The 27,712-nt window shown below is 42.8% G+C and overlaps 1 protein-coding gene and 1 long non-coding RNA gene across 2 annotated transcripts in view; one reads left to right on the top strand and one right to left on the bottom strand.

Annotated features, from left to right (window-relative positions):
* Positions 1 to 3,679: 3,679 nt before the first annotated feature.
* LOC126999207 (uncharacterized) overlaps positions 3,680 to 27,712 on the bottom strand; it is a gene marked incomplete at its 3' end in the record, with an annotated part of 57,679 nt that continues 33,646 nt past the window's right edge. The window contains 2 exon segments of the mRNA XM_050861535.1: positions 3,680 to 3,847; positions 27,223 to 27,415. Of these exon segments, the coding sequence (XP_050717492.1) occupies positions 3,680 to 3,847; positions 27,223 to 27,415 (361 nt within the window).
* On the top strand, positions 16,425 to 17,169 carry LOC126999208 (uncharacterized). Its single transcript, XR_007753144.1, has 2 exons — positions 16,425 to 16,589; positions 16,777 to 17,169. It is a non-coding gene; the product is annotated as an uncharacterized LOC126999208 (long non-coding RNA).

Genomic DNA, 27,712 nt, shown 5'->3' with positions numbered 1-27,712 from the left:
GGCAGGGCAAGATCTAGGAGGTTGAGAATTAAGGGTTCCTGATACCAGAGACCAGAGCTGCACCGCTGGACTTGGTATAGCGATGCCGCAGGGGTAGCTAAGGAGATTGATCACACCCTCGTAAGTACTCATTGGAGGATCCTTCATAACTGCAGGGTTTAACGGAATGATGAGTTCTTTGCAACTGATCATAGGCTTGTTGTTGCAACGCTCAAGCTTCATGTCAGGTCAAGAAGACTTTCGAGATGCACCAATACTGTGTTCCATCTCGAGAGGCTGAAAGACCTGGCATGTGCTCAGGAGTATGCAGTGGCCGTCTCAAATCGATTCAATGTGTTCAGCACCCTGGAGGACCATGTAGAAGTGTGGGATACCTTCAAACGCGAGACTCTTCAAGCAGCCAAGGAGTGCACTGGAGAGCGCTACAGATCTAAGAGTGGATTTGCCTGGGCGGAGACGCTGGAGAATATTGAGGAGTGTCGCGCTGCCAGACTTGCTGGGAATCGGAACCGATACAGAGTTCTGTCGCGTAGGACTAGAGCTCTCATGAGGAGAGACAAGGAGAGATATGTCAAGGGTTTCGCTGAGAAAGTCGAGGGCCATTTAAATGCGAATTACCTCTGACCTGCTTACCGAGCCCTGAAGAAGCTCCGCTCCAAGTCTCCCTCTCAGGTGAGTGCTATCCGAACAGCTGATGGCTGCCTCGTGTCGGACATGGATGGGCAGAGTATTTTTTAGCAGCTGTACATGGCGGAGCCTCCAAGTGGGCAGCTTCCAGTTGCTGGGTTGCAAGTGGTGGATGCTGATCCACCCATCGACGAAAGTCTGCCCTCTCTCGCTGAGGTCAGAGAGGCTGTGGCAAATTTGAAGGGTGGAAAGGCACCTGGCATCTGTAACATCAGTGCGTAGCTACTCAAAGCTTGGGGTGAGGCCATGATCCGCGGGTTGCATGCGGTCTTGACTGCCGTATGTCAGTCCAGTACCATTCCTCCTGACTGGAAGAGGGGCTTGGTCGTCCCTATCTTTAAAGGGAAAGGGGGCGTCCAAAACTGCAACCTCTCTTTCGGCCACCTCTTATGATTCTTTTTTAGGAGCAGCGAGTAGCGGGCTTTTTTTATATTATTGTTTCCTTTTTTTGTGCCCTTGAGCTGCCTCCTTTGTCGTAAAAAAAAAAAATTACACTGTTCAGTGTGCCAGACAAGGTGCTTGCCCCCCTATTGCTGATGCGAATTTGCAGCCAGCTGCTGAAGCTGCAGAGACCTGAACAGTCTAGGCTCACGCCTGGTAAGTCAACAACTGACCATATTCTAGCGTTTCGCGTACTGGTGGAGCACCGACGTGAGTATCGACAGGGGATGCTTGTAGCCAATGTCGATCTCAAGAAAGCGTTTGACTCAGTGCAACGAGAGACACTCTGGGATCATCTGCGACTCCGTGGGATTCCTGCAAGAACTATTGGTTTGCTGACTGGCCTGTTTTCTGGGACTGAAAGTGCTGTGAAGTGTGGGGGGGACTTGTCCAGCTTCTTTCCCGTGAATAAGGTAGTGAGGCAGGGCTCTGTTCTTGCCCCATCGCTTTTCAGCACTTGTATGGACTGGGTACTAGGCAAAGTTGTGGACCAGAGTCATTGTGGAGCATCCATTGCCAATACCAGTGTCACTGACCTTGTTTTTGCCGATGATGCAGTAATCCTGGCGGAGTCGCTGAAGGTTTTGGTGATAGCTCTCGAAGCATTGCACGAGGAGGCAAATCAACTGGGACTTCAGATCTCCTGGGCCAAGACCAAGGTACAGGTGTTTGGAGAATTGCTAGATGAAACAGTACAATCTGTTCATGCGTGTGGAGAGGCCATTGAGATCTCGGAAAATTTTACATACCTTGGTAGCGTAGTTCATAACAACGCTGAGTCTCACCAGGATGTCTTACGACGGATTGGTTTGGCTCACAGTGTTATGAACTCGTTCAGCACGACTATATGGCGTTGTCGATACCTGTGCAGAAGGACAAAGATCCGAAACTTCAAGTCTCTTGTCCTTCGTCTTACTTTATGACTGCGAGACATGGACACTAAATGGGGACTTGAAGAGGCGGATTGATGCCTTTGGTAATAAATGTCTACGGAGAATCCGTGAGACTGATGAGACATGTATTACCTGCATAGTCCGTCAACGCCATCTCCGGACTATACGGGTACGTAGGACGTTACCCAGAAGCTGATCCTGCTCATCGGATTGTCTCTATAAGAGACCATCGGATTGTCTCTGTAAGAGACTATCCTGAGTGGAGAAGGCCAAGGGGACGAACACGGAGTTTGTGGCTTGAGCAAGTCGATAGATCCTGCCAGGAGGTATTCAAGATGGGAAGGGGACCTGCATGGAGACTCGCCTGGAGGGACCCTCGGACTTGGCGTCGTAGGGTGGGCGAGGCGACTCGCCCCCCGGCGTATGCCCCCATTGATTGATTGATCGATTTCTGTTTCTGTGTTTTGTTTTGTTTTGTTTGGCTGACTGAAGTGTCATCATGGATGCGGAATTTGATAATTGGTTCATTTCTTACCTGCACCTCGAGTACTATGGGTTCAACTTGCGCACTTTAGTTTGTGGGTTATACTTTTAGGTCCTTGCGTAGTAGGTGTTTCGCATAGTGTGAAGACCCGTAGTGGGTGTGCCTGCTTTACCCAAAATGCACATATTTATTGTTTATATGTCATGATATAGTAATTATGCCTCCCAAAAAAAGAAAAGTCGCACCAGATTAGCGTCAGACGTCATTGCCTCTGGCATTGAATGGGTTAAGCAGCACCTCTAAGAGATTAACCAATTCAAGTTATTTGAAGACAAGCATTACATGTCAACAAAGGACGCACTGTCTTGGAACTCAGCTGAGAATTGTAAACACAAACATGAGTGCGTGTCACAGGAAAAAAGACGAAGCTTATTGAACTCATTTTTAAAGTTTCATTGAAGACACAGACACACTTTAAGCATGATGTACTGATCCACAATTAGCAAACAAGGAATTCAACAATTCTGAACAGCAATACAAAGCGTAGTGAATTTGTGAATCTGTGGTGAAGCCTGGAGGCGATATGACAGTCATGGTTACCACAACAACACCACCAGCATCACCACCTGCAGATAAAAGTAGAGCAATGAGGAGATAAAGAGAGTAACGCGAATGAGAAGCAAAGAATGTGGATGACCAGAAGAGAGGCGATGTAGGTCAAAAGGAGATAAAGAGGGCACTGTGTCGGCAGTGGCATAACAGCATTTTCCATTTTCATCTTCATCTCTTCGGTTGGAGGAAAAATCTGATGTATGGCCAGACTTTTGTTCAAGCATCCGGACTTGGCCAGGCAAATATCCGGCAACCGCCTAGCTTAACCGAACCACAGATGTTATACCTGGATTCTGCTTAGATTCCTAAACTTGACAGGTCATATGTCTAACGACTAGCGGACCTTGGATTTTGTCAGGGAAATCAAGGTCTGGGAAATCGAGGGTCGAGTGTATTAGGAAAACTATTGTAAATATGTCCCCTGAAAAGTATGATTTCAAAAGAAAAAGAAAACAAGCTTTCCTGCAAATACGTTTAAACTTGAACCGAACGACATTTAAGTTAAAAACCGTGTAAGATTAACATTGACTGTTTTGTACCTTTACTACCTGGAAGTACTTACAGCTACAAACTGTCCAGGAAGGCAACCCGTGTGGTCTGTGGGTCTGGTGAGCGAAAAGGTGAAAGCAGCCATCTTCTTGGTAAGATCTGTATGAGATGTGAGGGTCAGTGGGGTCCATGTGTCTTGGTGAAGTGCTGCATGATGCAAAACTCCATCACTGCTTTTGACCTAGGGAAAAAATAAAAGAATTATTTAGGCAGAGCAACTTGATGCCACAACTGTTTTGGTAGTGTTGTGAAAGGGTTTTGTGATGTGCAGTTGCATCATAACCACTGAGGTTAATCATATTACAGTGCCATTGTCCAAAAGTAATGTAACTGAAGGGTGATGAGATAGAAATGTGTTCAGCTGGCAGCAATCCTACACACTTTAATGGAAAGATATGGAGATTTCTTTTATCCTTGCAAATATCAGACACAAACATTTTCGACTCTATACTCCTCCAAAACTTTGACTACTGATCCATCAGTCAAGCTTATCAACCCAATCATTTTTTTCATAATTCACAAGTGAAAGGTACTTTCCTTACTTGGCAATTGTTAATATTTAAACCACTGATGTTCACAGAACTGAATCAAAATAATATACTAAAAAATGGCAAATGCTGACACAAGAGACACTATCTTCACAATCACAGCTACTTGACTTCACTGTTCAAGCTAACTTGCAGATGTCTCATGAACCACAGCCAGCCCCTGGATTTATTAAAGCCATTGTTCACTATAAAAAAAAAAAAAAAATATATATATATATATATATATATATATATATATATATATATATATATATATATATATATATATATATATATATATATATATATATATATATATATATATATATATATATATATATATATATATATATATATATATATATATATATATATATATATATATATATATATATATATATATATATATATATATATAATACCATTACAATGGATGAGTGCTTGTAAAGTGCGCCATTCTTATGCTCAGGCACGCTATTAATAACACCTCCACTAATCAAGGGAAATGGCAGAATTTCAATAATTTTCAGTCAATATGCAAAAAATAAACTATGGTGAAATGTCTATTATTACTAATTTTATATGAAAAATTAAAAATCCAGAATATAAATATCCATGAAATCAAGCAAATACTGTATTTAAGTGGGGTAATTGGATTTACAATAGTTTTATTAGGATGGTGCTAAGGTCGAATAGAAAAAAAAAAAAAGAATATTCGTATTTAAGGCATGATATTTTCAGGATAGGCTAGGTATGTTCGGAATATGATTTCCTTCATTTTTTTTTACGTGTACGCCTATAGCGCCAGTAGGCTTTTCTTGAGGGGCCTGGATGGTAGTCGACCCCAGCCCGTCATGGTGCAGGCAAGTGTTTATAGTGGCGCCATCTTCTCTTGGCTCATGCTGCCCCCCGGAACTCGTTCTTGATTCACTTGGACGGTTTCCTCTAGAGTCCGGGTTGATGGGTGGTCTTCAGGACAGTATGTGGCTAGTGTGTATGCATATAAATGTTTTTTTATGCATGATGTCATGACCTCATGACGTCATGCAGAATTTATTTAAAATGCTCAAACGGCCTTATTGTTTGTCATTAAGAAACGTGTTGATGCATGTGAATATGTATAGCTATGTTATCTACATTGACGTAGAGATTGTTTTTTTGCAAAATTCCCTATACGTCATGAACTGTTTGGGTGCATGGCGTAGCATGTCATGACGTCACGATAATATGCCGATTTTGCACATTTACTTCCTCCTAATATGTATTATATTCACTTTAAAAAAATCGTCTCTACATTTATTTTTCCCCTCATTATCAATAAACACATCAAGTTTCAAGTAAATATATTATATTATGGACCAAAAGATATTTTATTTTTATATGTTTTATTTATGAATATTTTTATATAAGAAAAATCATGCTTGCGAGTAAATGGCACTTTAAAGTTTGGAAATCCCTGTATCAGTCATTCTTTCTTTCCCGATTTGGATAATTTATACATATGTTACTGATGAACACATAGTGATGATGCACCATAACAGTCATGTAGCTATTTCAGTATTTGCCAGTAATTATTGCGAGCAATCATCATGAGATTGCGTTGTAGGACACGTGAAATTTTCTTGTTTTGTCCCTTTGCCGGTAAATTGACTCTACCTCACTGCTGGGGATCATCACAATGCTACTTCATTAGAAAGGGGTTTATTTCTACCAGCAGCGATTGGCTTCTCTTTCCTCCATAACATTCCTAACCATTCCTAACCTCTAAGGCAGTGCAGAACTGTCCGCCAGCTGTGTGTGTCTGTATATCTCGAACGAGCAGTGAGCAGAATTGCCAAGACTCATTAGTTATAACAATGTTGCCATCACACATTCATCTGCACCTAAATAAACCAATACTAACCGAAAATGAACGATACACAACGCGGGTATAGAGGTCAGTGTTGCGGCACGCCCCTTCCTGGGGTTAAACCTTGGTCGCACCCACAGAGGCAGGGATGGCAGCATAACATTTCCTCATTAAATACAATGATTTTTGTGGCGAAACAGTACAAAAGAGGCGAGAAAACTGGGCTGGAAAAAGAGCGACTCAAAAGAATGGGATGATTCCCTAGTAGTAATTTCAAGGAAATTATCTGTAATTCCTTTCCCATGGCTTTTACACACAAACAGGTCAAATTGCTGGAATGTAGAGGTCTTTGGGTACTATCAAAAATCCTATGAGCACAAAGTTATTTTGCAAAAATGTGAAATAAGTGCAATTGGTAGGACCAAGTCGCCTTCAACCACATTCTCTCTCTCTCTCTCTCTCTCTCTCTCTCTCTCTCTCTCTCTCTCTCTCTCTCTCTCTCTCTCTCTCTCTCTCTCTCTCTCTCTCTCTCTCTCTCATTCTTTCTCTCATTCTCTCATTTTCATTCTTTCATTTTCATTCTCAATCTCTTTCAGTCTCATTCTTATTCTGTCTTATTCTCTCATTCTCTCTCTCATTCTCATTCTCTTTACTTCTCTCATTCCCATTCGCTCATTAATTCTCATTATCATTCTCCCTCAATCTCATTATCTCACTCATTTTCATTTTCTATCTCGATCTCTCATTCTCATTCTCTTATTCCCATTATCTCTCATTCTTATTCTTATTTCCTCTCTCTCATTCTGTCATTCTCATTCCCTCTCTCATTCTCATTCTCTTATTCTCATTCTCTCATTCTCATTCTCTCTCATTCTAATTCTCTAATTAATTCGTATTATCTCTTTCATTCTCTCTCTCTCTCTCTCTCTCTCTCTCTCTCTCTCTCTCTCTCTCTCTCTCTCTCTCTCTCTCTCTCTCTCTCTCTCTCTCTCATTATCATTATCATTCCCCCTCATATTCACTTCTCTCATTCTCATTCTCACTCTCATTCTCATTCTCTCATTCTCATTTTCATTTTCTCTCATTCGCATTCTCTCTCATTCTTACTCTTATTCTCTCTCTCTCTCTCTCTCTCTCTCTCTCTCTCTCTCTCTAGTAAGTTTTTTTTTTCAGCTCTGGTCATCAAGCCATCTCCGCCACTCCACAATCATTTCTCCCTAAAAACATGTAACCAACCCCTCTCAGTAATTGGCACCTGACCTGTATGTTGCATTTTCTCCATCTATTGGTTAATATACATATAATAATGACATGCATGATTGTTTAACACTGTTCGGTAACGTCGAGTCAAATATAGACTATTATATATATTTGCGTATGGGTAAGTTTTTTTTTCCTTCCTGCCCTAATACTTCCTTCTGTTTACTCGTAGTGAGTTGTGATCAAATCTGAGAGGCTCTATAAATTATAGAAGGCTGTACATGCTTCTACAATAAAAGTAAGACCATGGTCAATATATAATAAAGATTATACAGAGGAAGTGTGAGGAATCAAGGCGGATGTGGAACATTTCTTCTCAGTTTCTACGGAATAAAGACAAGGAAATGTTTTTCTATTAAAACCTGTACATACATCCTTAGTGCATATACTGCAGCAGTTAAATAACTAAAAACATAAGATTTGTGGAAGAAATAAGGCAGACAAGCTCATTTACGCCGACGGTCTGGGAGCGAGAAATGCAGTGATTTGGGTTTAATTCTTGGCTCCGCCCACCGGCCCCTCCTACCTCGCTTGCTTTACCTCACAATGAAGAGCGACCAGATGAGGGCCACTCCTTGTATTATTTCTCCTTTTTCTTTAAATAGTTGCCTGCGGGCGGTGTTGTCATTTTGTGTCAATTTATTTAATTCCTAGTATTTATAAATGGTTTTACTTCACAAATCTGCATGAATTAAAAAATGAAAAAAATATATTTTCTCTTGAATCCAGCCTCAGTAACCCCCATACAGATCTTGTATTGAAAAAAATGATGGCAAGTTGGAAATATAGGTATTTCGATAAATTCAGGTTCAAGGAGATCGGCAAGAACTGGATGAGTTTGAGTAGAAAGTCGAGTGTAGCGGTGGGAAGGGAGGTATGCAGTTAGCAAGTTCAGAAGAGCAGTCAGCATAAAAATGTCTATAGCAGATAGAAAAAGATGCAACATGGCGGTGTAATTTACGAAATAGAAGACTGTCAGTAAGAGGGGAGGAGTTGATGAGACGAAGAGCCTTAGACTCAATTATGTCCAAGGGAGCTGTGACTGTTGAATCCCCGCACATGGGATGCATACTCCATACGAGGGCGGACAAGGCCCCTGTATATGGATAGCATCTGGGAGGGGGAAAAGAACTGGTGGAGACAATACAGAACGTCCAACCCCAGGAAGCTTAAGTTCTAGATTAAAAATGTGGTTTAAAACCTTACAGAGAGCATGCAGGTGCCCAAGCAAAACGGGGCTGTATGGAACACATTATATGCCTGATTATAGTGTGATATGGCGAAACGGAAAAAAAAAATATTTGTGAATATTGTTGATTTTTCCCCGGTCTATGACGGTATTCCATGTTTTTATGAATGATGTTTTCTATGCCCTCTCTGGTATCAACTCTCGGAATGGTTATGGACCTGATGGAGTGCCTTCTATTGTCCTTAAAAACTGTGCTTCCGTGCTGACACCCTATCTAGTCAAACTCTTTCGCCTCTGCCTGTCAACATCTACCTTTCCTTCCTGTTGGAAGTAAGCCTGTGCCTAAGAAGGGTGACCGTTCCAATCCCTCAAACTACTGCCCTATAGCTTTACTTTCCTGTCTATCTAAAGCTTTTGAATCAATCCTTAACCGGAAGATTCAAAAGCACCTTTCAACTTCTGACCTTCTATCTGATCGCCAGTATGGGTTTTGCAAAGGGCGTTCTACTGGCGATCTTCTTGCTCTCTTAACTGACTCTTGGTCATCCTCTCTTAGCCGTTTCGGTAAAACTTTCTCAGTTGCGCTAGACATATCGAAAGCTTTCGATAGAGTCTGGCTGAAGTCTTTGCTTTCTAAACTGCCCTCTTTCGGACTCTATCCCTCTCTCTGTTCCTTTATCTCCAGTTTCCTTTCCGGCCGTTCTATCTCTGCGGTGGTAGACGATCACTGTTCTTCCCCTAAACCTATTAACAGTGGTGTTCTACAGGGCTCCATCCTATCACCCACTCTCTTCCAGTTATTCATCAATGATCTTCTTTCCATAACACAATTTCAAAACAATAAATCAAGTAAATAAAACCAGATACTGAAAAAGTAATCACATGCGCTTGTTAGGATAATAGGAAAGTATCTTATGTACGTGTAAGAAAGAAATCGGTGAAGAAACGACAAAGCAGACCCAAGTTGAAAAAAAAACAAAAAAATAAATTTTTTGTCCGATCATCTTCAAAATGTAATATGATAGTTATAATACTGTTATACACACATTATGGCCTAACAAAGACGATATGTACAATTTAAACCTACGGCATACTGTTCTCGTAAGTGGTAGTGTGAGATTTTTTTCATATAAATAAAAATGTTCTTCTTGAGATTTTCTCTTGGAAACAGAGGACGTGCACTATATGTTCTGGAATATTCTGCCAGTAACTCAAGACATACACAGCGCATCATGGATTGCAAAGGGTTAATGAGAGACGGGAGTCAGATGCTGGGTGGTTAGTGAATGGGAGAGGTGTCCTGGAAGACCCAGATTTACATCCTGCCCACAATTTTCAGTCATCACTGTGTGGCTGAAAACTACCCACATGCTGTCCTGATGACCACCTATCAACCTAGAGTTTAGCAAAATTATCAAGAGTAGCTAGTGGAGCTCCAAGAAAAAAAAATGATGCAAGCAGGAATGGCACCACTATACAGGTAGACCTTGATTTATGACGTATGCAACCATGGCCGCTCACACTTACGACCAAGGCCAATAACATTAGTAGTACTTGTTAAGGGGAGCATCAGCCTCCCCATTTTAGGAAATTCAGCAACATTAAAAATAAGTAAAACGCTCTGTCATGACCGTCTATGCCTAAGCTATCAAATGGCAGCTCTGTTTATGTTTTCCTCAAATTTAATGCCCCATTGAGCCGGGTTTAAATGCGTAATAAGTAGGTGTGGCGAGCCAGTCTTAGTGTGGGTGGCAGGAATCGTTTTGTTACACTAATTTCAATGAATATTTTAAAATGATCACATACCAATGTATTTCCGTGCATCTGGCAACCTCTTCCCGACCCACCGCGGCATTCCCGCCATACACTCAGATGAACTGGTGCCTGAGGGAAGTCTTTTTTTTTTTTTTTTTTTTAGAGCAAAGACAACAGTTCGAGGACAACAAAAATAAAGTGTAGAAAAAAGCCCGCTAATCGCTGCTCCTATAATAAATGCAAAGAGTGGCCAAAAGAGAGGTCAATTTGGGGTGGAGAGGTATCTTGATACACTCTTCTTGAAAGAGATGAAGTTATAGGCAGGAGGAAATACAGACGAAGGAAGGCTGTTCCAGAGTTTACCAGTGTAATTTATGAGGTAGAAGATTGTCAGTAAGAGGAGAGGAGTTGATGAGACAAGAGCCTTACTTATATTTTTTTTAGTTTGTAAAGACTTTCCGCTTTTATTGTAAACATACAGTATCACCGACTGGATTCCCCATCAGTACTGGTCCAACAATATTACTCAGTGGGAGATTATGTTCATCAGAATAGGATTTTGTGCCTGAGAAAAGTGATGATGTTGTGCAGAAAGTAAATGTAAGTAATGTTAAAAAAGTTTCTTGACATATTTACATGAAGAAGGTATCTTTCACAGATGCAAAAGTGTTTGGTAACTGAAACATCAGTTGTCTCACCCATAATTAGAGAAAATGGAGTGTGTTGTATGTCGTTGATCAAGCTATCATGGAGGATATACAACATTGGTGAGAATACTACTACACTTGTCCTTTGAAATTTCATATTGTACAAAAAAAAAATTCCTGAAGATTCCTTTATAATTGTCCCCCCCAAAATGGCAGAATACGGTTATATTGCTGACTAAATATGGCATTTTTTATTGCAACACTTAAAATATACCATAAAAAGGGCATTTGTTTGAGGCAACCGAGATTTAAGGCAAGAAATGCCATAAATTATACGACCTGGCAAACCGATGTGGCTGCCCGCGTCTGAACAGTCATGGATACCAAACAATCTTATAAATTAACTTATCCGTGTTACTGGATATTTGCGTGTAGATCAACATTAATTTTTATTTCATAATATATAATATATATTACAGGTAACTCGATTTACGCGAGTTTGGTTTACGCGTTTTTTAAATAACGCGGGGTCCAAAATCCAATAAATGTTTAATTTACACGCTTTTTCCACTTATACGCGATATTTTATGGAGTGGCCACCAGATGTCTCACGCAACTGGACTCACACGGCGCCGCGGCCACACAGCTGAGCTCAGTTCTTTCCGCGCGCCACTTGAACAACAATACAGTACCCACGCTACCACGCTACTCAACAATAGGGATGGGCAGGGACCGGTCCCAATACCGGTTCTAATGGTACCAGCTATACGGTACGGTACCGGTACCAGACTGCTCGGTACCGGTACCAATACTAGCCAGTCGCTCATGGTGTCCCTCATTTCTTCCTCACACGAATGAGGCTGAGACTGAGTGCCTGAGTGGTTATCTCGGTGATAAGGATATTCTCTCTCTCTCTCTCTCTCTCTCTCTCTCTCTCTCTCTCTCTCTCTCTCTCTCTCTCTCCCCACTGAATGAAGTGAATATTTATTTTTCGATAGAAACCTACCTCCTGTTTTATTTACATTGTTTTTGATTTACGCGGCCTCTTCAAGGACACAATACTCGCGTAAATCGAGAGTTACCTGTAATACATTGGTGTGTGAAAAATGGATTTTTTGTCTCGTTTTCTATAATTATTGGTTTGAAAGTTCTACCAACATTATTATGACGTGCATATCTGTCTCGGGGACGGAAAGGGGGAAGGGAGGTTTATACCCAGACCCCCGTATGGGGATGGGGACGGGAAGGGAAAGGGGAAGACTAATACTACTGCCGTTAGACTCTACTCTGTCCAAGAGAGCTGTGCGTGTGGAGACCCCACACCTGAGATGCATACTCCATACGAGGGCGGACAAGGCCCCTGTATATGGATAGCATCTGGAAAGGGAAAAATAACTGGTGTAGAAGATACAGAACGCCCAACCTTGAGGAAGCTGAGCTCTAGATTGATTGATTGAAAAGGCTTTAAGCCTTACAGAGAGCAAGCAGGTGCCCAAGCAAAAAATGGAACACATTGTATGCCTGAGATTATTGTATGATGTGGCGAAACGGAAAATAATAAAACTACTTGTGACTTGTGTTGATTTTTCCGAGACAGGTGTTGTTTCGCGTGTTACGTCGACTTGGGTGTGGAGCAGTGATGCTGGCGGCCTTGGCTGCCATGAACTCCGTTACAGAGAACATTATTGGTGACTTGATTAAGATGATAAAAAAAGGTTGTGATGTAGATACCTTCTTGTCCTGGATGTATATTTTAGTATTTATGGATGACACTGTACTTTTAGCAACAACAAGGAGCCGCATGATGCGGAAAATTAAGATCCTTCAAAAAATATTGTGATGAATATGGCATGATTATTAATGAGGCCAAGTCCAAGTTTTTTTTTTGTAATGAATGGGCAGGCGGGTGGTGCGGAAGCACTGTGAGTGGGCGATCTAAATGTCGAGGCATGTGACAAGTACGTAAATCTGGGACCACCGTTCCCCGCAGATGGCTTCCCGTCGTCCGCCGTCAACGCCCATACCATGTCAAAGATGCCTCACGTACTCAAGTTTGTCTCCTTTATTGGGAAAATAAATGACATTCCTTTTGTTGCGAAGAAACGTGTGTTTGACGCAGCGCTGATGTCGTCAATACTCTATGTTTGTGAGTCATAGCTCAACGCTGACCTTAATCCTATGGTAAAATTACATTATTGGTGCACTAATTAATAAGGAGTTATAAGGAGTTCGAAAAACAACTCGTTATGATTAGTGTTACATAGAAGAAGGATGTATTGCCCTGAAACAGTTGGTTCAATATAAGCAACACAAGTTCTTTAACAATATATGGTCTGAGAGGTCAGCGTTGAGAGGTGATCCTCTCATGTATGCGATGAGGGTGGTGATGGAGTCAACCATGGTAACATCTAGGTTAATAAAATACTACACTAAGAATGTGACTATGGACTTAAATACGGCAAAACAAGAAATAAGCGATACAATCACTGGGAGTGACTCCGTCAGGCGAGTAACATGAATAAATGAATCCAAGCTTGGACACACATTATATTTACTCCGAGAGGCATAACATACTAGCGCCACACAGAATGTCGTTCATGCTATTCCGTATCTGCGGCCACAGTTTAGCGCGTGAAACAACAAGGAGCCGTGGTCGCGCCCCCCTGGAGGAGCGTGTGTTTACTAAGATGCGGCTCCGTACAGACGGAGCGACACGTTGCCCAGCACTGCCCCCTCACCCAACACCTAAAAAACTACTATTTTTCTACCATACCGCAGTTGCTGTCTGATAGTTTACTCTAGATATCACATGTAAAATTATTCATGATATTTTAAGCACATAGATGTAGATACCTTAGACTATTTCATGAGGTTGATCTTCGAATTTAGGGTTATTAAATATGAGGCAAATAGATATACAGAATTTAGGGAAATATTATGTACATATGTTTTTGTGACTTATAATTGTAGTACAGGAAGTATAGGAATGTATTTGTTTAACTTTAACATTATATCATCGGATTGGCAACCCGTCACCAGTGGCGTGCCCCAAGGTTCGGTCCTGGGGCCAACACTATTCATAATTTACGTGAACGACTTAGAAACTGATATTCTATCAAAAGTAGCCAAATTCGCCGACGACACCAAATTAGGAGGTACGTTAATGAACAATCAAAGTTGCGAAAAGATTCAATCAGACTTAATAAGACCTGCCGACTGGAGCGAAAAATGGCAAATGAGTTTTAACGTAGATAAATGTAAAGTAATGCACATAGGTGAAAAAAAATCCTAACTTTAAATATCAGATTCAAGGACATGAGCTCAGCGAAGTAAAACAAGAAAAAGATCTTGGTGTCATTATCAGTAACACTCTTAAAATGAGTGATCAATGTTCTGCAGCGAGTAAAAAAGCCAATATGATGTTAGGATTAATCTCAAGAAACTTTGATTATAAATCACCTGAACTTATGAAGAGATTATATTTAGCATTTGTAAGACCACACCTAGAATACGCCGTTCAGTTCTGGTCACCGAACTATATCAAAGATCAAGTTTTGCTAGAAAGGATACAGCGACGAGCAACCAAACAAATTCCAGCGCTCCGAAACTTGCCAGATGACGAGCGTTTAAAGCGTCTAGATATGTTTTCCCTAAAAAAGCGAAGGATAAGAGGGGACTTAATTGAAGTGTTCAAAATTCTTAATGGATTCGACAACATTAACCCAGATAGTCTATTTCAGAGAGACACCAACACAATAACACGCAGCAACGGTATGAAGTTAAAGGGAAACCGATGTAACACATTGATGCGCAATTTTTTTTTCAATAATAGAGTCGTTGATCACTGGAATAGACTCCCACCGTCAGTAGTTAGCGCACAGAGTATCAATAGCTTCAAGTCTTCATTGGATAAGTACTTCAGGGATATAAGATTATACTGACCCTTCTTCGCATGTTTTCAGACAGATTGCAGCAAGACGTCAACCTAAATTCATATTATTCTCCCCCATAACCTAGATTTCAAGTAGCGTAAGTTAACAATAGAGTAAAGCAACAGTTAATGTCCGCATGACAGGTGGAGTGAAGTGTGGGTGCAGTAAGGTGACAGGTTACTGGTGCCGTGCCTAGTACCGCCGGTAAAACGAGGATCAAGCCCCCACCTGTGCCCCTGAAACTACACCTCACCCATCTTGAGTATTAGGGGGGATCCTGAGGCTGCCCTGTGTAGGCCACTCGTCCTCTTCCATTCTCCTTGTGTTTCTGTGTTCTTATGTTCTTATGTAATGAAGTCGTTTTCCCCCACAGCTTAGGTTACCAGTAGTGTAAGTTAAGGGTAGTAATTTCCTCTTATTTCTCTCTTTACTGTAAAATTTCCATGTCCCTTTCTTTCTTAAAGGTACATGGTGTTCTCTGCTAACTATTTCCTGCCGGCACGTTGCCGGAGGGAGAGGTGGGTGGGGAGGAGCCTTCATCTTTTCTGTCCTGTCCTACCACACGTAGATTACTAGTAGTAGCGGTAGTAAACAGACACCCTCGCCAAAGACCGATAGGTCTTCTGGTGTCTGTTCTTCCTATGTATTCCTATGTACAGAAGGTATAATGTGGATAACAGAAGCTTTCACTCTGCTTTGTAATGTAAAGGTTCAAGTAAAATCAAGTTGTAGAACATTATTCTGAGGTCAATAAAAAATCTATCTTTATAGCTATCTATCACACTGGCCGTTTTCCTACAACCGTTGGGGCTACGGGAAACCGCGGCTGTTGTCCGTACGCCCGACTGGGAGCGAGTGGTCGGTTGTTCGAAAGCTGGTGTCTTACTGGACCTTTTTCCTCCAACTGCGTTAGTAGTAGGGGCGACCGGCAACTCCAACTTTACTGTGTGTGCGTCACACACGGCCAAGATCGGTTGCCTGTATCCACAACGCAAACAAAGCAGTCGCCGAATGGGCTAATCACACTGACGTGCTATTCTTGATGTATAAATAAAAACCCACACTGGCAGACGATAGTTATATTTCTAACCAAACAGTTTCGGTGGACACTGCCACCATCTTCAGTGGTGTAAAGGAAGAGTAGAAGTAGTTACAATGGTTTGCAATTCTCCTTATATACAAAACGGAACGAGTAAATATGGGAGGGGAAGGACAGAGAGGGATGGGTAAGTCCATCAAGTCCAGGGGAGGGAAGTGAGGTCACCACCCCGCCCCAAAGCTGCGACTGACAGATGGGGGGAATAAGGGGGCGGGGGAAGAGTAGAAGTACAGTCGTCACAAAAAGTATCGGTGCATAAGGGGTGCGATGACTACTGTAAACATTCGAGCATCCGCTGATATTGTGGGAGGGTTGGCACGCCTGACTGTGGCTTCTCTGCAAGATTCGAACCACAAGCGATTGTTTCATAACTCAGATCCGAAACATTTCAACCTAAATCCGAAACGTTTCAAAGACTGACAGGATGTTAATGTGGTTATCTTCGTACCATGGCCATGCCAGTCAACATGGAAACACCGCAGGCGACGCGAGGGGCTATCGTAGCCCTCCATGCTAGGGGTTTTACCATAACTGGTATTGCCCGTCAGCTTGGTATTCACCGGAACACAGCAGCACGGTGGATTCGGCGGCACGGAGACACTGGTGCTACAGAGGACATGCCACGAGTCGGGCGCCCACGCTGCACCTCCGCAGCCGAAGACCAGGTTAAGGATATAATATTCTACAGTAGAATATTACATTCTGTAGTAGAATATTAGTCTGTACTAACAATGTAAATAGTAACATGGTGACAATAACTGGATAGGGTAATGTGTTGTAATATAATATCTCGTGTTGCTGTTCACCATTCACCTTACCATACTGATTGGGTGTTTGTGGTTTTATATCTAGGCCATAAATAACGCCATCGATGAGGACCCATTCACACCTGCTGTCAACATTCGCCGTGACCAGGGTCTGCAGTGCAGCACTCAGACCATTCGGAACAGGCTTCACAACAGGAATTTCCGAGGTCGGAGGCCAGCCACAAAGCAGAAACTAAGCGAGCGTAACATGGAGCAGCGCATGGAGTATGCGCTCGAGTATGCTGACATGCCAGCAGACTTTGGGAGAATGTAGTCTTTCTGATGAAAAGACTTTCTACTCAGATGGCACATCAGCAGCACAATATGTTTGGCGGAAATGTGGCACCAGGTTAGTCTCTCTCTCTCTCTCTCTCTCTCTCTCTCTCTCTCTCTCTCTCTCTCTCTCTCTCTCTCTCTCTCTCTCTCTCTCTCTCTCTCTCTCTCTCTCTCTCTCATGGACACTTAAACTAGTTGGTTGTTTCTACAGGTGCCTGTAGCCACCCGAACAGATTTGTGTTGTCTGTCTTGTCTACTACTACTCAATACCGGTTACAGAAGGTTTTATGTGACTAGTTCATAAATAGTTATAATGTTTCAGATACGACATTGGAAATGTAATTGCTACCAGAGGAGCGGGCGTGTCTCTGCTGGGTTATTTGGATGGATGCATGCCAGTGGCGTTGGAGAGTTGGCTGATGTTGGACCGGGATATTTAACAGGTGATAAGTATGTTGAAATCCTGGAGGAGGTCCTTCTTCCCACGGTAGAGGCATTGCTGTTCCCCGACGGGGAGCCTTTCTACCTTCTCCAGGATAACAGCCCAATCCACACATGCCAGGTTGTTAGAGAGTGGTTTGGCCGACATCCACACGTCACTCTGATGCCACATCCTCCCAAATCACCAGACCTCAACCCCATCGAGCACGTCTGGGCAGCAATGGTCCGACATATGCCTGAGCAGGACAGGGGAAGGAACCGTGATGCTGTCGTCAGAAGTGCAATGCAAGCATGGGAGCACCTCCGTCGTCCACCTGGTCAAGATATAACTAGTGCGTTGGTGGCATCCATGCCTAAACGGCTGAATGCTGTCTTAGCTGCAGGTGGTGCCTATACGTCTTACTGATGTATATTAATAAAGATAATGAAACACGCGTTGTTATATTTACCCTAGAAGTAGTAGTATAATAGCAAACCTACTGCTATAAAAAGTCTGTTCCACGAGAATTAGGTGATTTTTTTCAGGGGTGGACTCGCGAACGTGATATTGCATGTGTGCTGATACGGCACGCTCATTTGCCAATTCTTAACTTAAGTATTGTGTGCCTTGTGAACCATTAGAAATTCATCTGAAACAATTCGTAACAAGAAAAAATACCCTTCCTCTCGCTTTGAAACTGTGTTACCAGATCAAACAATCCAAGGCAGACAGTAGGCAGGCGAATGTGACTCGGGCCAGATGCCGTGCAGTTTTCTTTAGCCGTCGTGTGGACGGGCCTTAATGGAGTCAGAACTGCACGTGAATGGACAATGTCCAGCAGGCAGCGACTGAAGCGAGTGTTGAAACTATGCATTCTTCATTTTTTTCTGCTATAAAGTGCTTTGGATGTTTTTTGGCTTGGCATAGTCATAATGTGTATTGATGATATGGAGTCTTAACGGAAACATTGCTCTACGGCAAGAACCTTCACATTTCTCATCGTCCTATCATTATTCCTAAAAGATCTAATATATGTGGGTAATAAACTAATAAATAATCATAAGGAAGAGGGATAATAAAAATAACTACATTCATATATCAATAGTTTTGATTTTAAAAGTTTTTAATAAATTTATTACGCAAATAACGGGAGCTCCATGGTGTAAATGGTAGCGCGCTCGGCTCACAACCTAGAGATCCCGGGTTCAGTCCCCGGCCGGAGCAGAGTTAGATGGGCTGTCTCTTTATCCCTTGACCCTGTCCACCCAGCAGTGAATGGACCGGGTATCAGGTATACGGATTGTGTCCCAGCTTCCCGGGAAGGTGAATTGTGGTAACCCGGATGTCACAGTGGCCATGTGGCCCGGGGTAGCGGGTTCATACCCACCACAAGGCCAATGCGGCGGAGATGAGCTCCGTGGCTAAGCGCTGTTACAACGTATGCCCCCACCTTTTTTTATAGCGTCAAACAGAGCGAGTTTTACAATATGCATTTGTTTAAATGCCACACAACACCTGCTGCCCTTACCATGACACACACACACACACACACACACACACACACACACACATTAAAACAGAGAGCAGGTTGATGCATTTTGATTTTAAGAGATAGCAAAAAGCGATAAATAGTAGGCTATGTCATGCCAAGCGAAATTGCCGTAGCTTAGATCTACGTAGTAAACAACAGCCAATGAGCGGTGCGGAGACCGTCACTCAAGCAATGACGCCAAGTCCGCGAGTCCAACCTTAAAATGAAAATCTCCGCCAGTTATCGTGGATTCGACTATAGTAGTATTAAAACAGCATAATTACTACTATGAGTAATAAAGGCTATATTTTATGCATGACCGTATTCGACTACCATGTATACTTCACATACCTCATTTCATAGGTGATGTGTAGATATGTTTTACCACATGAAAGTGTTACCGTAAAAACCACGTGACAATATCTTGTTGCATTATCAACGAACGCAGATTGGCCATTATACGTAAACACAAGTGAACCAGTATGTGGTATCAAGCTGGCTGGTGAATTATGGCATTCACCTCACAGCAGAGCTACCAACATGCATCAAGTCGGCCACCTCTTTTCACTGTCTTTCGTTCCGTGCTGTCAGAATGATTCGTGCTTATACTGCACCGATAGTTTTTGTGACGACTGTACATAGGTATAGGGATTAGCAAAATAATCTTATTGACAAAAGGAACGTGTAAAAACAGGAGGGGCAGGACACGGATGGGTGGGCTAATTGTGGAGGTGAAATGTTAGGCAAAAGCTCAGTTTCAAAATATTCCATACATAAGGTACTTAATACTAGAGACCTGAGGGCTTAGGGTTGCCCACCCATCCTTGTCCTGCCCCTCCCGTTGTTACCCGTTCCTTTTGTCAATAAGATTATTTTGCTAATTCCTATACCTACTTCTACTCTTCCCGCCACCTAATTCCCCCCATCTGTCAGTCGCAGCGTTGGGGCGGGGTGGTGACCTTACTTCCTTCCCCTGGACCTGACGGACTTACCCATCCCTTTCTGTCCTGCCCCTCCCATATTTACTCGTTCCGTTTTGTATATAAGGAAAATTGTACACCATTGTAACTACTTCTACTCTTCCTTTACACCAATGAAGATGGTGGCAGTGTCCACCGAAACTGTTTGCTTAAAAATATAACTCTATCGTCTGCCAGTGTGGGTTTTTATTTATAAAAGCAATCGCCCTGTATCGACATGGCGTCATCTGCTAAAGTAAGGCTGTCGTGGCTTGTGCTGCCGTTATCCAAATTATGGACTTGTTGCTGCAGTTAAAAGGGTGGAAAAATTAGTTGTGGGTACGATTACTACAAAGATGGGAGGACAGGTGTGTTTACCCAAACCTCGTCAGAGAAATGTGCTGTGAAGATCGGTGTTGTGTTACTGAGCCAAAAAGTGGCCTTCATGCGGTGATTCATGGGTAAATTTACGGGAAATAGCATCTTGATATTTTCAAAAAACAAAACTGTCTCCATGTGCATATGCAGGCTCGTAATTTTGGTAGATTTTTTTGCGAGGCTTCAGGGCATCATAGGTTCATGAGGTGGGGGAGCTGGCAAGCAAAGTGCGCATAGCCATGCTGTCGGGGAATGCGTGAGAACAAGTCAACAAGTCTTTGTTGATTACATTCGCTTCTGAGCATGCATAGTTCGCGGCAGGACAGCCAGGAACACAAAACCGGGAGTCACTGGCAACTCTGCCAGTGAACTTTACGAGTCTTTAGGTGGGTCATCTTCCACTGCTCCTCATTCCTCAGCCGTAGCCGTCGTCAGTTTGTTCACATATAACCGCGCTGTTGCTCGTACCCACAACCATTGTCCATCCGTACGCTCAACCAAGAACTCGCTCCCGGTTGGGCATACGAGCAACAGCGGTTGATCGTAGCTCCAATGGTTGGAAGAAAACGGCCATTATGACACCACCTCTTAAGGCAGCGCGCGTGGCGCCGACGGTAGGTAGACGTGACCCCTACATGTCAAAGCAGTGCGAAACTCGGGGCGATAATGCGTGAAAATCTGGATGGTAAGAATTAAGACTAAGCGCTAAACTCGAGGATCGCGAAACTCTTACAGCGCAAAACTCGGGAGAGTACTGTATGTCGAATCAATCTCACGGAGTAGTCTCCGGTTTGCCTTAAAGTTATTCCAGTGATATCCCGTGATTCTGCGTAGACATTTATTATCAAAGGCATCAATCCGCCTCTCCAAACCCCCATTTACAGCCATAGAGTAAGACAGGGAGCACAAGGGACTTGAAGATTCGTATCTTTGTCGTTCTGCACATGTGTCAACAACGCCATTCACTCGTGCTTAGCCAGGCAATAACACCGTGGGCCAGGCCAATCCGCCATAAGACTTCCTGACAAGACCCAATGATTTTCTGAATTACCCTACCAAGGTATGTGAAATTTTCCGAGGTTTCATTGCCCTCGTCACATGCATGGACAGACTATATTGTTTCAGCTAAAATCTGAAGTAAAGTCTCAAGTGACTATATCCTTTAGTTCTGGCTTTTAAACGTATCTACAGTACCTTTTCGAGCTTGGCGCTATCTGAGTTTCGCAATCCTTGGGTTTCGCGCGTAGTCCTAAATTCTTATTATCCCGACTTTCGTGCATTATCACCCCGAGATTTCAGCTGCTTTAACTTGTACGGGTCACGTCTACCTACCGTCGGCGTAACGCGCAATTCCTTAAGGCGGTGTCACACTGGCAGTTTTCCTCCGACCTCAGCAGCTTAAAGGTGCGGTCACACAAGCTAATTACTCGGGAATTTTCCACCGAAATTATCTCCCGAAAATTTTGTCTCTAATTTTTCCTCAAGTTTGGTCACACGGAGGAGTACTGCATTCTGGGATAGATCAGCTGAACAGCAAAACAAACAATGTTTTCAGATTTTGCAGCGTTTGCTTTGTGGTGTTTGCTGAAGAAAAAAGGAAAAGAATGAAAAGAGAGCATATGTTGGTTCTTGAATGGTTAGCTCGCAGACAAAGGGAAAGTGTGTTACAGCTTGCTACTATTAAATGCTACGAGAACTTAGCAGTGAGGACCCAGACACGATGAGAGAGTGGCTAGTAGGAGTAGGTAGGAAGACACCTACCGAACGGGCGTGAGCTACTCCCGGTGAGGATATATGGGAAGCGAGGAGGGTGCTGAAGCCCTTCAAAGACCGTTTCCCTTTTGTCTCATCAACACCAGAGAGCAGTTCAGCATGCTCTCAAAAGACAGTTCCTCTCTCTTTCTACACCACACTACATTCACACAACACACACACCTTTTCCCAAAATTCAAAATTCAATATGGCTAACGAAAACACTGCCTCGGAGTCCCCGCCTGGGGGGGGGACCATAAATTCCCCAAGGGAGGACTCCCCTTCTGGCTGCCGACTTGAGAGGTGTCCTGATAACTCCTCGAACCTCCTCCTTATCAATTTCTGCAACATTCGCGGTCTTCGTTCTAATTTTCATTCTGTGGAACACCATCTCTCCTCCTCTAAACCTCACCTTCTCTTCCTCACCGAAACACAGGTTTCTGAGGCTACTGACAGCAACCTCTACTCTGTTCCCTCCTACTATCTCTATCCTAAATTTCAATCTAAAGCTGGATGTTGCGCCTACGTGCGCAACGACATCACTTGCTCTCGTGCCCACGACCTTGACTCTTCTGAATTTTCCACCATCTGGCTAAGACTTCATTGTCATTCTATCACTAAATATATCTGTGCTGTTTATCTCTCGCCTAACTCTACTAACTATGTAAAATTCTTTGACTATTTGAACTCTAAAGGGGAACACATCTTGACTCACTCTCCCTTTGCTGAAATCTCCATCTTGGGAGATTTCAATGTTCACCACCAGCTTTGGCTTTCATCCTCTTTCACTGACCAGCCTGGTGAACAAGCCTACAACTTTGCTCTCCTCAACGACCTAGAGCAGTTGGTTCAGCACCCTACTCGTATTCCCAACAGTCTTGGAGACAGGCCCAACATTTTAGACCTCTTCCTTACCTCTAATCCTTCTGCTTACTCTGTCAAACTGTTCTCTCCGTTGGGCTCCTCCGATCATAACCTTATTTCTGTATCCTGTCCTATCGCTCCTGTACATCCTCTGGACCCACCGAAGAGGCGATGCTTCTGGCATTTTGCTTCAGCTCGGTGGGAGGACCTGAGGATGTACTTTTCCGATTTCCCGTGGAATGATTACTGCTTCCAGGAGAGAGACTCCTCTGTGTGTGCTCAGCGCATCACAGAGGTGATTGTCTCTGGAAATGAGGCATACATTCCACGTACTTTCTCTACTCTTCATGCTAAAAAGCCTTGGTTCAATCATGCTTGTTCTCGTGCTATTAAAGATAGAGAGGCAGCTCACAAAAGGTTCCAGAGCCTTCGAACTCCCGCTAACTTTGATCTTTACATTTCAGCCCGGAATCGTGCCAAATATATTCTACGACTTACCAAAACTTCTTTCATTTATAGAAAATGTCAACACCTTGCTTCTTCTAGTTATTCCCGTGACTTCTGAAATCTAGCCAAAAATATCTCCTCCAATTTCACTTCTTCCTCTTTCCCTCATCTCCTTAACCCTGACGGCAGCACTGCCGTCTCATCTGTCTCTAAAGCTGAACTCTTCGCTCAAACTTTCTGTAAGAACTCCACCCTGGACGATTCTGAGCATATTCCTCCTACTCATCCCCCCTCTGAATCCTTAATGCCTGTTATTAAGATTCTTCCAAATCATGTTTTCTATGCCCTCTCTGGCCTCAACTCTCAGAAGGCTTATGGACCTGATGGAGTGCCTCCTATTGTCCTTAAAAACTGTACTTTTGTGCTGACACCCTGTCTGGTCAAACTCTTTCGTCTCTGCCTATCAACATCTATCTTTCCTTCCTGCTGGAAGTATGCCTTTGTACAGCCTGTGCCTAAGAAGGGTGACCGTTCCAATCCCTCAAACTACCGCCCTATAACTTTACTTTCCTGTCTATCTAAAGCTTTTGAATCAATCCTTAACCGGAGATTCAAAAGCACCTTTCCACTTCTAACCTTCTATCTGATCGCCAGTATGGATTCCGCAAGGGGCGTTCTACTGGCGATCTTCTTGCTCTCTTAACTGACTCTTGGTCATCCTCTCTTAGCCGTTTCGGTGAAACTTTCTCTGTTGCGCTAGACATATCGAAAGCCTTCGATAGAGTCCGGCACCAGTCTTTGCTTTCTAAACTGCCCTCTTTCGGATTCTATCCCTCTCTCTGTTCCTTTATCTCCAGTTTCCTTTCCGGCCGTTCTATCTCTGCGGTGGTAGACGGTCACTGCTCTTCCCCTAAACCTATCAAGAGTGGCGTTCCACAGGGTTCTGTCTTATCACCCACTCTCTTCCTCTTATTCATCAATGTTCTTCTTTCCATAACAAAGTGTCCTGTCCACTCATACGCCGACGACTCCACTCTGCACTATTCAACTTCTTTCAATAGAAGACCCTTTCAACAGGAAGTACACGACTCCGGACTGGAGGCTGCAGAACGCTTAACCTCAGACCTTGCTATCATTTTCGATTGGGGCAGAAGGAACCTTGTGTCCTTCAATGCCTCAAAAAATCAATTTCTCCACCTATCAACTCGACACAATCTTCGAAACACCTATCCCCTATTTTTCGACAACACTCAGCTGTCACCGTCTTCACCACTAAACATCCTCGGTCTATCCTTAACTCAAAATCTCAACTGGAAACTTCATATCTCCTCTCTCGCTAAATCAGCTTCCTCGAGGTTGGGCGTTCTGTATCGTCTCCGCCAGTTCTTCTCCCCCGCGCAGTTGCTATCCATATACAGGGGCCTTGTCCGCCCTTGTATGGAGTATGCATCTCACGTGTGGGGAGGCTTCACTCACACAGCTCTTCTGGACAGAGTGGAGTCTAAGGCTCTTCGTCTCATCAGCTCTCCTCCTCCTACTGATAGTCTTTTACCTCTTAAATTCCGCCGCGATGTTGCCTCTCTTTATATCTTCTATCGATATTTCCACGCTGACTGCTCTTCTGAACTTGCTAACTGCATGCCTCCCCCCCTCCCGCGGCCCCGCTGTACACGACTTTCTACTCATGCTGTCAGGACCCAGAAAACGAGGAAACAGAGGAGTGAGATATACAACTGTGTAAACACCTGACAGGACAAACACTAACAAAAAGGGTGACATATATATAAGTGTAAACATCTCAAGTACAAAAGAGGGGAAACAACGAGGGTAAAGGAAAACAGATACCCAGAGAGGAAGGCAGGGTATACACTGTGTAGTGTAGACAGACACACACACACACAAAAAAAAAAAAAATAACATATATATAAGCAAGCAAGCATCTCAAAACAACAAAAGGGAAAAAAAAAAAAAACAGAGAAAAAGAGATAGAAGAGAAGAGAAAAAGAAATGCCCAGTGGGTGTGAAAGAACAAAACAGAAAAGAAAAAGACTCTGACTGACGACGTGAGTCAAGTCGTGGTGACATAATAACCATAAAAATAAAAAAAGAAAAATCAAACTGACTCTGTGAACAATACGAAAAGATAAACAATAAAACATAAAACAAAAGCACATGTGGACAGGTGCAGCAGGAAGGTGTGGTATGAAAAAATAAAAAGAAAATATGTAAAAAAAGGATGTAAGTCGCCTAAAAAAAAAAAATGTAAAAAAGAAAGTAATGGTATAGAAATGAAGTAGCTTGGTTCTCGCCTCTTGGTTCTCGCCCTCACTCAGCTGAGAATATTATTGGCAACAATGAGCACATATTGTAGTATTATGTTTAAGACATGTCATTTTGTCATATCATTGCATCATGCTGAATATGCCAGTGTTATGATGTCTGAGCATAGAATATTAGGCAAACAATTACTTTTTTTTAAAATTAAAATAAATGTATTTGTTTTTTTTTTTTTTGTCCGAACACATAGTCTCAAATAACAAAAAGCTAGGGACTACCAGGGATACGGGACGGTGAGGATCATTGAGAGATTTTAAAATTTGATGAAGAAAAAGTTGAGTGATAAAACAAAGAAAGAATAAAATGCTCATCCCTATACTGTCCAAACCCCTTATGCAAGAGTTAACCAGCATCTTCACTCTTTCATCCCTCACGCTGGTAAACTCTGGAACAATCTTCCTTCATCTGTATTTCCTCCTGCCCACGACTTGAACTCTTTCAAAAGGAGGGTATCAGGACACCTCTCCTCCCGAAATTGACCTTTCTTTCAGCCACCTCTTTTAATTCTTTTTTGGGAGCGGGCTTTTTTTTATTATTGTTTTCTTTTTTGTGTGCTTTTGAACTGTCTCCTTTGTTGTAAAAAAAACAAAAAAAAACCAGCTTAGGCAAGACAAGTCCAAGACCTGTTCAACCTGGCTACTCCAAGCTTATCTAGCTTTGTGGAACTCATTGTGTTACTGGAATAAACACGCGCATAGCTACTGGACCGGTCAACTGACACGCTCTTCTGCTTGTGACCACAACTTACCGACCTTACGATAAAAGTAACCGACATGCTGGTGACCAAGATTCTGACTAGAATTTTGATAAGTTTCCCATTAAATGCAGCCGACTTTGAATCTCTGTACAAAATTCCAAAGAAACTAGCTGTTGGGTGACCGTGTTCACAAGTGCTGGGGCGGAGTTCACAGAGATCGATGCGTGCTAATGGCCTGCGGTAAAAACTACGAACTATTGATTTAACTATCAACGTTGACTTTAGATTCACAAAGCTTTCGTTTCGTCATAATCAGAGGCCGGTGATTGGGTGAGCGCCGGCGATGACTTAAAAAAGTACTCGGACCCAGTAAATCACAAGCGTGTTTTTAGAACTGTCACCCAATCGTAAGGCATCCGCCTTCACTGTGGCTTCAAAACAACCCTTTCTCTCTTCATACTTTCTTCCATTTTCAAGGTACGTATTTAGAGGCAACAAGGGAGTAGAATGGGAAAAAAAAAGTCAAGATTCTCCACAGACAAACACAAATAAGTGCTTTTTTTCAGTATTTTTAATACCCCGAGGCACACGATCCACGAGTTTAGCGTTATACCTTCGGAACAAAGCAAGAGCGAAACTCAGGAGGGTACTGGAGATTGTTGCGGGTGTGAAATAAATGCTCTAGCAATGATCCTAGATATATGTTGATTACTGCATATTTTGAAATAGCCATATTTTGACCCAGTAGTGATTAACACCCTCTTAAAAAATTGTGGTGTACAACATCAAACTCATAGCAGATAATTATATGACTGGGTTTTCTTACTAACCTCTGTGGCTGATGCAGGTGGTGCAGTGTTAAAAGGGTTGGTAAAGTCAGTGTCCTGATAGGGATGTGAGGGAGGTATTTCAGATGCTTCACGGGCCGCCTCATCAAGAAGTTGGCGTCCCAAGGCTTCCTTCTGGCTGGGTGACATCTTTTTCACTTCTCGTTGCACTACACGCTGGTTTGTGGACTCCTCCCTGGTGCAAAGATGGACTGCATTTGAACGTGCTGTTAGCTGGTTACACACACACTCCTTTCCATACCTTATATCAATATACATGAACTGAAGTAGTGCTAGTAATGTCATGTTTCCACTTGTATTTTTACATAGCTTTTATAACTGAATTCATGAATGTCTTTACCCTAATCTACAGTGCTCTCACATTTTGTGTGGAGTTGGTGCTAATAATGTTTCCAAAATGCAGTTTCAAAAAATGTGATAAAGGGTGACCATTCCAATCCCTCAAACTACCGTCCTATAGCTTTACTTTATT

Source organism: Eriocheir sinensis, chromosome 16 (assembly GCF_024679095.1).
Source record: "Eriocheir sinensis breed Jianghai 21 chromosome 16, ASM2467909v1, whole genome shotgun sequence".
In the NCBI taxonomy this organism is placed as follows: Eukaryota; Metazoa; Arthropoda; class Malacostraca; order Decapoda; family Varunidae; genus Eriocheir; species Eriocheir sinensis.
The sequence above is the reverse complement of the archived record's forward strand: the minus strand, read 5'-3'. Positions and strand labels throughout refer to the sequence as shown.